This window comes from Corvus brachyrhynchos, unplaced genomic scaffold, assembly GCF_000691975.1.
Source record: "Corvus brachyrhynchos isolate BGI_N302 unplaced genomic scaffold, ASM69197v1 scaffold66, whole genome shotgun sequence".
Lineage (NCBI taxonomy): Eukaryota > Metazoa > Chordata > Aves > Passeriformes > Corvidae > Corvus > Corvus brachyrhynchos.
This window is the reverse complement of record NW_008238440.1, coordinates 448,258-457,367: the sequence shown is the minus strand read 5'-3', so window position 1 is coordinate 457,367 and position 9,110 is coordinate 448,258. Positions and strand designations below refer to the sequence as shown.

General features: G+C 50.0%; 1 protein-coding gene across 1 annotated transcript in view; it reads left to right on the top strand.

Annotated features, from left to right (window-relative positions):
- Positions 1–973: 973 nt before the first annotated feature.
- LOC103617245 (microsomal triglyceride transfer protein large subunit) overlaps positions 974–9,110 on the top strand; it is an 11,338-nt gene continuing 3,201 nt past the window's right edge. Inside the window, exons 1-14 of the mRNA XM_008635520.2 lie at positions 974–1,299; positions 2,364–2,545; positions 2,744–2,887; positions 3,342–3,449; positions 4,001–4,117; positions 4,941–5,080; positions 5,157–5,310; positions 5,499–5,656; positions 5,866–6,031; positions 6,886–6,993; positions 7,094–7,306; positions 7,407–7,621; positions 8,205–8,302; positions 8,996–9,108. Of these exons, the coding sequence (XP_008633742.1) occupies positions 1,233–1,299; positions 2,364–2,545; positions 2,744–2,887; positions 3,342–3,449; positions 4,001–4,117; positions 4,941–5,080; positions 5,157–5,310; positions 5,499–5,656; positions 5,866–6,031; positions 6,886–6,993; positions 7,094–7,306; positions 7,407–7,621; positions 8,205–8,302; positions 8,996–9,108 (1,983 nt within the window). The 5' untranslated portion in view covers positions 974–1,232. The remainder of the gene's footprint in view (positions 1,300–2,363; positions 2,546–2,743; positions 2,888–3,341; positions 3,450–4,000; positions 4,118–4,940; positions 5,081–5,156; positions 5,311–5,498; positions 5,657–5,865; positions 6,032–6,885; positions 6,994–7,093; positions 7,307–7,406; positions 7,622–8,204; positions 8,303–8,995; positions 9,109–9,110) is intronic.

The window sequence follows — 9,110 nt, the reverse complement described above, 5'->3', positions numbered from 1 at the left end:
GCACGGCCCCCCTCCCACTACCCCGGTTTCCCCCAAGCCCCATCCAACCTGACCTTGGAAACTTCCAGGGATGCAGGGGCAGCCACAGCTTCTCTGGGCCATGGGCTGCCCTGCCCATGACAGGGGGTTGTAAGAAAATGATCTTTAAGGTCCCTTCCAACTCAAACCATTCTATGATTCTATAAAAGCCAAATGAAAATACTAAAGAGAAGAAAATTTTTAAAGATAAATATGGAGTATTTGTCCATAAAGACCACCAGAAGACCAAGTGAAGACACCACATATGGGAAACTTATAACTGGAGTTTCCCCAGGTTGCTCTCAGCTGGATCTGCCCTGATTTTCTGATCCCAGCAGTGGCCCAAAAGCCCAGTGGTGATGCAGAGCTGGAAGAGGTGCCATCGAAAATGCCAAAACTCCAAAGTTTTGGGGGTTTGGTCCCGCTGTAATATGTAGATCACTTCCAGAGTGACACCTGAAGTGCCCCACCCCCGCCCCCACCCCCCCATTCTTTTTAGCAAAAAGCCTTCCCAGGACCTTGAGCTGCATCACCACCACTTTGGTGACTTTAGAAAACAATTAAACTCAGTAATCACAAAGTTCATGCATTTTAAAAAAACCCCAAAAACAACCAAAACTGTACGGTTAATGGGCCAAGAGATTTAGAAATGGCTCTCCTAAGCCCTTTTCCCGTTTCTTTCTGGGGGTAACAGTGCTCACAGTCCCACCCACCAGCAGGCGCTCCCCGTCCCCTCCAGCCTGGCCCTTTAAGTAACATGAGCCTCCGAGCTGCAAATCCCAGTCTCCAACTAAAAGGATGGAAAAGCTGTTTACCCCCCTTCCCCCTTCCGGGTCTTTTCTTTTGAAAGGAATTTTCTTCTATCGCATGAGAGAGAGATCACCAAAGGACAGAGCAGCCTTCTGAGCATCCTCCTCCCAAATCAAGACAAACTTGCAGCTTCTCCACCCTGCAATGCTTCTGGCAGTTTTTTTTCCCAGCTTTCCTCCCTTCTTGCCGGCCTTTGGCAAACCTCAGCTGATTTCCAAACCCTCCGTTGCTGCTGGGGGTTGGTACAAAGGTTTAATTATTTGCCTTTTCTCGGGTAAGGCGGGGATAGGGAGAAGGTCGGGCCCCATCGTCTGACACTCCTAATCTTGCCCACTTTTGTTGTACAGTCCCTCTCTCCCACCCCCCTTCCTTCCCTGTCTCCTGCCCAGCTCCCAGAGCCCACCATGAATCCACAGGCATTTTGGGGATCCTTTTGCCTGCTTTGCTTTTCCTTCCTGAGATCAGCAAAAGGTAAGGGAGACTTTGGGCTGATTTGGGTTCAGGGACACAACGGGGTCTGGATGCCTGGAGAGGTGAGATGCTCATCCCAGCACTTATCCTCCTGGTCTACAGCCAAGCAGGGAACAGGGACTGGTAAACTGCAAGCAGCACGAGCATGTCCTGAGGCAGGGAAATTTTGGGGATTGTGGCAGTCCTTCCTGGGGGTGAGGAAAACCAGAGAGCTGGAGCTTTTTAAACTGCACACAGCACAGAACTATACAAACTCTTCAGTCTGTCTCACAGAGGAAAGCCCCAGGGACTGAGCTGGATTTACATTGATTCATTTGTTGTTTAAAAAAGCAGCAAAGCTATAAAACACTTCAGAAGCCCAGCAAGTGTGTCAAATTTGCAAGAGAATTTCAAGTGACTTCAGAAAATAGATTTGACTGGTTTGTCACAGCAAAGGCAACCCTTCTCCCTTCATCAAAATTGTATACAAGCAAGAGAAGGGACTCAGAATAATTTTGGAGAAATAAGGCTGAAGCAGGGTGTTTTGATCTAAAGCTGTCCCACCAACTTCATTTTGCCTTAGCACAAAGTCAGTAATTTAATTAAGAGTTAGAAGTTCTGATGGAAAACCCAGAATATGAATAATTCAGTTTCTTTTCTCCCCTAAGAAGGTTGACTGTGCCCCAGTTAATGCCCAGTGCTAAAAAGGCACTGGAGAAATCCCTCCTGTCTGTGGGCATGCTCAGGAAACTTCCCTTTAGGATTAAAGTGCGTTTCTTTGGCATTTCTAAAAGTCCTGAAGTCCCCAAGTGGAGACCCTGCTCGAGCCATCATTTTTAAGGCAGGGCTGGAAACACGAGCAGGAATCAGCTGTCAGCCCGGAGAACACCCAAATATCTAAACCACGGGCACAGTTCCCCGTGAAAACCTTCCCATCAGCTAGACTTCCAGTCCCAGGAGGTCGAGTGATGCACAGGTCACGAGCACCCCTGCAAGCCCGGGTGCCCTCTGGATGGAAGTTGCCAGGTGCAGGAAGTGGAGGAGATCCATGACTGCTTACCTTCAACATTTCCATCTTTCCACAGGGAATTTGCAGCCACTCTCTTTCCAGCCCAGGACCCTGTATCAGTACCGGTACACGCTGCATGTCCAGCTGGACCACACGTCCACACCATCCCCGTGGGGAGCCCGGCTGCAGGCTGAGGCATTGATCCATCTGCACCGGCTCTGGAGGGACCAAGGCAGGGAAGAGCTGCTCCAGGTGCAGGTGGGTGGGACAGTACAGCCATCACAGCTGGGTATTACTGCTGGCAACACCCCAGGAGCTGCAACCCCTTCCCTTTCTAGCCCATGCCAGCTGAAAAATGACCTCTCTGACCAAATCCATCACCTGGAGGTAAAATACACACCACCTTTAGAGCAGACACACTTGGTCACTTTTTTCTGCCATCTTCTGCTGTTGCAGATCCACAACCTGAAGGCCCAACACCAGCCAGAAGAGGAGAGGAACCAGGACAGCAGCAGAAGTCCCCCTGTAGAGATTGCACTGAGCCAGGAGGCACAGGCAGAGTTCCAGCAGCCAGTGTTCATCTCCTGGAACAGTGGGAAGGTCAGCTGGACACCTCCTGGGCTTGTTCATGCCCTCTGCAAAGCACTCCTGTCCTCATCCTAAATATTCTGGGCAATGAAGCCCATAGGATCTCCTGCTCCACCTCCAATTTCAGAGCAGCAGGAACTGGACAGAGTGGCCAGTGCAGGACCCTACATGGAGTCCCATCGTCCAAAAGGACTCAGCTGAATCCCATGTTAAAAGCTCTTCAGTCCTAACCATGGGATATAAGCTCTCTTCTGACCTTCTCCTCTACGGGTGGGAAGGAAAGGGAAATTTTGTGGGCTTGCATCCACAGACCTCATGCTATTGAGGGATAAAGTCCTCCTTGAGAAAATTCCTCAGGTGTCTACAGGGTGTTCTCAGGTTCCCTTTTGTCAGGGAAGGCAGCAGAGAGCCTTCAAGGACCGCAGAGACATCCCCTCAGCCAGGCAACACCTCCTACCCCCCCCAGGTCAAAGCTTTCTATGGGAATGAAGCGGAAAACATCCTGATCTCCAACCTGAAACGAGGCATCATCAGTCTGTTCCAGCTTCAGCCCCATGCTGGCACCACAGTGGAGGTAGGTCCAGAGCTGGGGCCACATCTGCCCAAAATCCAGGGATGTGCCAGGAGAGCTGGCCCTGGAACCTAGCCAGCCCATGAGTTCTGGCAGAGGAGGCAAAATTCAAGATAAACAACATGGGCTCTGCTGCTCCAACCAGGCTGTGAGCAAGGGTGACTATTGGAAAGGCAGAAGACTTAAAATGAAATAACCTAATATTCAGCAATAGGCACCCTTACAAAACCATAGCCTTTCCCTTGACAGGAGGAACGGCACTCCTGCAGAGCAGGATTTGCTTTGCCAGCAGCCAGCTGGAATGACCTGTGAACAACACGAAATAACCTCAGAACCCCAAATGCAGTCACAGAGATGCTGCTGCTAGTGGTGTCAGCCTGAGTTTGCAAAGATGCCCAGATGGACTTGGAGCTATCCAACACCACCCCCACCACCCCCCCTGATGTGGCCCACTTTCTAGATTTTTGATGTTTTTCTATTTGTTAGGTTGGCCTTTCTGTCTGTCCTCTCCACAGATCATTTAATACCCATGGTCACTCCCCTTTGTGTTTCAGGAAGACACCTCTGGAAGCTGCCAAGTCACCTACACTGTGTCCAACCGTTCCATCACCAAGACCAAAGATCTTCTCAGCTGCTCAACGCCAAAGTCTGGATTCACCTCCACAAACAAAGCAAGTCCATTGCTCTCACTGTGGGGGGTTCAGCTCATCTTGAGTACAGCAGGGCCATCCCTAAAATCTTTTTGCAGGTGGGCTTGGATTCCCATTCCCAGCTGGCTTCAGCCTTCTGCACCAGCTTGGGATGGGACTCTTAGACCCATCCTCAAAGTGGGATGCACCAACATCCCTCAGGAGGATCTTGTGGTGTCAAGGTGGGTAGGAGCAGTAAAGGTGCTCTGGGTCATCCCACCCACACCCTTGTTATCACTTCTGACCTGTCAGCTGATCCTGCTGGGGAAGGTGGAGATACAGGGATGTTTTCTGGGTCTCAGACCCATCAGACTGGGGATTAGTTTGACAGGACTCTGGTTTTGCTTAAAGCAGTAGCCTGCGTTTAGCCCTGACATGCACAGATGAAATCCTGTGGATCTTAATGCAGTTATACCTGCCACAACCAAAATTTAAGGTTTTTTAAAATATAAAAATTCTACTGAATTCAATATAAAAATGGACATCCCCATGGAGACCCCATAGGCCCTGGCAGAGGTCTCAACACCACCTTGTCATGCAAGTCCCTGTGTCACCACTCTGTCTACCTGCATCAACCACAATGAGAGTATCCCCTTGCCATCGTCCTCACCTGGTGTTGCCTTCTCCCACATCTGGGAAGAAGGTGGGCTCTTCTGGATTTTCCTTTCCTACATTTTGCAAGTGAAGTAGGTGACTTTGTGGACTGGAAAGTTCTTTTTCTGCTAATGGAAAGAGAAGTCTCCTGGGGAAAGGGGAAGGGAGAAAAAGGTTGCATTTTTTTTCTCCTTGCCTTTCCTTTCCCAAGATTTTTGGAGTTGAGTGGCAGCCCTCCAGCACAAGCCAGTATGTGGTGAAAGGCAACCTCCTCCAGTCGGTCCTGGCAGAGGAAAGCCACGTGGTGGCTCCAGCCCTGAGATCCCGCTCTGGCATCAAAATCAGTTCAAGGTGAGCGATGATCCCAACCATGAGCACAGGGGATGTAAATCACAAAACTTTCTATTGACTGTTTCTCCCTTCACAGGCAGCAGCTCCAGCTGGTGTCTCCTGCAATGCCTGGGCCAGCAGAAGTGTCTGGACAAAGCCTTGAGGATGTGCTGGCTGGCACAGATGCACGGCCCCAGCCCCTGGTCATGACCAGCCTGCCCTTCAGGAGAGTCTGCACCCACTGCCCATCGGTCAGTGATGCTACCAACCCCCAAAACTCACCAGGGGCTCTTCCCCAAGCTGGGCGCTTGTAGGATTTGGATTTAAACCCCAGTGGTGCTTTTGGAGGGGCTGGTTACTGCTGCTTTGGTGTAAAATGTATCCTGTGGTAACAGGGGAAAAGAGGCTAAATCCCACCTAACAAACCTCACCTTTGCAGCTGAGAGCCTTCCTGAAGGCTTTTGACAGACAGAGAGTCAAAATAGACACCTCGAGGGTGGTGACAGCCTGGCAGTTCCAGAGGTTCATCCAGATGCTGCGCAGCGCCGAGAAGAGGGATGTCCTGCAGCTGCTGAGGAGAGCACCTGAGGAGATGCGGTGAGAATCCCTGGAATCATCTCTTCAAAATTCTGAGCACTGGACAAGACAACCAGGATCATTTGGTGCTGCTCCAGGCACCATCCCTGGTCCAGGCAGCCATCCTGACTAGTGATAGTGTTCTCTCGCTTTCCTAATACCCGTCCTGTCCAAGCACTGCATGTTTTTTGTGGGCCATGCCACTGATGAGTTCCCTCTTCCTGCTCCAGCCCCTTCCTCGTGGAGGCAGCGGTGGCCACACAGTCAGTGGCTTCCTTGGCAGCGCTCTCAGACTTCCTGGATTTCAGCAAGGAGCCCAAGTCCCTTGTGGAGAAGTTTCTCTACACAGCAGCTTTCTCTCCCCGGCCTTCTGGAGAGCTTCTCCATCTCATCTTAGTAAGTGTGGACATCTCTCTCTCTTCCCAGAGGGTCCTGCATCTGGGATGGGAAAAGGGAAAAAGGAAAACACCATGGAAAAAGGAAAATGTTTCTGCAGAAATTGATTTTCCTGCTCATGGGATTGTTTTATGTGCATTTAACGGGACATAGGTGGTGGGAGTAGATGCTCCTCAGAGGAAAAGAATTCAGCAGAAAATATTTTACATCAGTGCATTAGAGATAATAAAATCTTAATTTAGAGCCACAGCATTTTATCCAATTAAATCATGCATGGCCTCCTCTGATGCCTTAAGAGGCCTCCTAGAAACAGAGACTAGACAGGAGTAAGGGAATAAAAGCAGGTGTTTATTTGAAAGGCCTTCAAAGGTACCCCTGGGGGCCAGAGGCCACTGCCCAGATGGACCCCAAGACAGACGGCAGGGCACGAGTTCTTCACACTTTTATAGGTTTGGTTCATTTGCATATCAGGGTTAATTCTCCAATTAAAGCTTCAGTTTACTGGTGTAAGTTCCCCTCTGCTTGCCCCACTTAGAGGCTCTTTGGTTTATCCTTTTTGAGCCTAGGACAGTCTGGGTGCCCTTGGAGACAAAGTCTGGAGAGGCTTTGTTATGTCTGCCTGGCACAAGAGAGCAGAAGTCAACAGGCTAACTTCAGAGTTACACACTAAGCAGTGCAGAATTTGAAAACTATAAAAGTTAAAACCTAAGGCATCACCTTCAAGGCAGGAAAGAACTAGTTTTTCCTTACTTGCTTAAGAAACACTTTGAGATAAGAGGTAAAGCATACTCCTTCTCTTTTTTTCTCCTCATTTCTTTTTTCCTGCTTCCTTTTACCCCTTTCTTGATGCCCAGGACAAGCTGGATGAGAAGCAGCTGTCGCCTGAGACCTGGGAGACAGGGGTAGTTGCTGTGGGCTCTCTGGTGGGCAAGCTGTGCCAGCAGAAGCTCTGTGGGCTGCAGGTGGGTTCTCTGCAATCCCTCACACTTGGCTTTTTGGGACCCAGTTCCAGGGGTGCCCAGAATATCTCCTGTCCCCCCTCCTTCTGCAAATCCCGAGCAGGTGGTGGAGCGTGGGGTGGAAACCATCCTCAGGGGGCTCAGAGGTGCCGAGGAGGAGCCCAAGGTGGTCATTTACCTGCTGGCCCTGGGGAATGCGATGCTCCCCGAGACCATCCCCACTCTCCTGGACCATGCCGAGGACGGTCCCACTGCTGTCACTGCCGCGGCCACCTCTGCCCTGCAGCGATTCCCTGTTCCCCACATCTCCAGCAAGGTAGGAAAGGAAGTTGCCGAGGCTTGGTGCTCCCCTCCCCACTCAAAGCCAAGCTGCTGGGGTGCATTTGCACTCTCTTTTAATTATCCCTTCTCATCAGGTGAAGCGAGTGATGAGGAGGATTTTCCACCAGAAGAGGCAGAGTTATGACAAAACCTGTCGCCTAGCCGCTGCAGAAATCCTCCTGGATAACCACCCCTTGCCCATGGATGTCATCAACATCTTGCTGGCCACCAGCGAGATGGAGACAGAGATGGCCACGTTCCTGCTGCTGAAAGTCCAGAACAGCCTGCGTGACCACCACCACCTGGCAAGGTGGGGCTGGAGGGGATGGCTGCATTTTTCCCTCTGCTCTATATCACCTTTTTCTCCTCCTCCTCCACAATCCAGCTGTGGGTTTTGGACCAATGTATCTTTAAAATGTGCTAGCATCACTTCCTGGGGCTGCCTGGATATTCCTGGAGTAACAAAAGGGATGCCGATGCCATATAGCCGGGCAAAACCTGACATTCCTTGTCATCCTGCCCCATGGCAGTGGGACCCAGGCTTGTGGTTTTGGCTGAGTCCTTGGAGACCGAAGCTCTGGCTCCCAAGGCAGTGCACAGTTTGTACCTGCATTAATCTACCTGTCTGCACAAAACAAACCAAGCACTCACATTTTGCAGGGCTAAGTAAAAACTGCACAAAAATATCTGCTTGGTTTATCCTAATAAGCCATAGGAAAGGGAAATTCCAGGGTAGCCCATGTCCGATGCTTTCATTTTTTGCTCACACTACTCTGGGCAGCCAGCAACCATGAGAAATACTTTGGCAAATTTTATTTCCTTCTGTAGTGACCACTGACCTTTTCCCTTTCCTTCCTCCCAGTGCTGACACATCCTTTCCCTCTCTTTTCCAGGAACATAATGAAAGACATCATGGGAGACCCGCGGATAAATAATTACAATTTCTTCTCTAAAGTCGGCACCTCCTCGTCTTTCTCAGGACCTCTGACAGGTGACAGCACAGAGGACACTGATCCCATGTCCCCTCAGAGGGTTAAAGGATGGGTTGGTAGGAAAAGGCAGCTTCCAGAAGAGGATTCAGGCCTATAGAATGGCCCAAAATCTCAGAGAGGTTTCTGAGAATGTCCTCCAGCATCAGCTGGCTGCCACCACCTGAGATATGAACACACCCTTCTCTAACGCATACTTTTCCCAAATCCTGCTAATTTGAAAGAGGAACTTCAGCTGGAGATGAAACCAACAGTAGATTGTTGGTGGGATTTTCTGTGCTTTCCCTGATAAGTCAAGATATTTCACTCCATTCCTCAGTTCCTTTCGTATTTTTAATAAGATCTTCAAAGAGGAGGATTCTTGTACTGAATTTAAAAGAAAGAATCAAACTTCAGAGAGTACAAAAAGCAGCACTTCCTAAATATCTGCTTAATTCTTCTTCCCTCAGCTCTCATTTCTGTCCCTCTTCAAATTACCTCAGTCTGGCCTCACAGAGGGTCAATGAAGGTGGAAAAGTCAGGGAGAAAAAAAAACAACCTTGCAATGCTAAATTCTTTGAGTATTGCAAGAAGGGAAGGAGAAGATGCAGAATGGTACCATATGTCTGGGTTGGAAGGGACCTTAAAGATCATCCTGTAACAACCCCCCTTCCATCAGACACCCAGGGGTGCTCATGGGCATCTCTGCCTTTCAGTCACCCAGGACCTGATTTCCACTTTCGGGCTGGATCTACTGTTTTTGGAGGGTGGATTCCTGAGGCAGAGCGTCTCCGACTTCTCCCTGCTCAGCCACGGCCAGGCGCCTCTTGC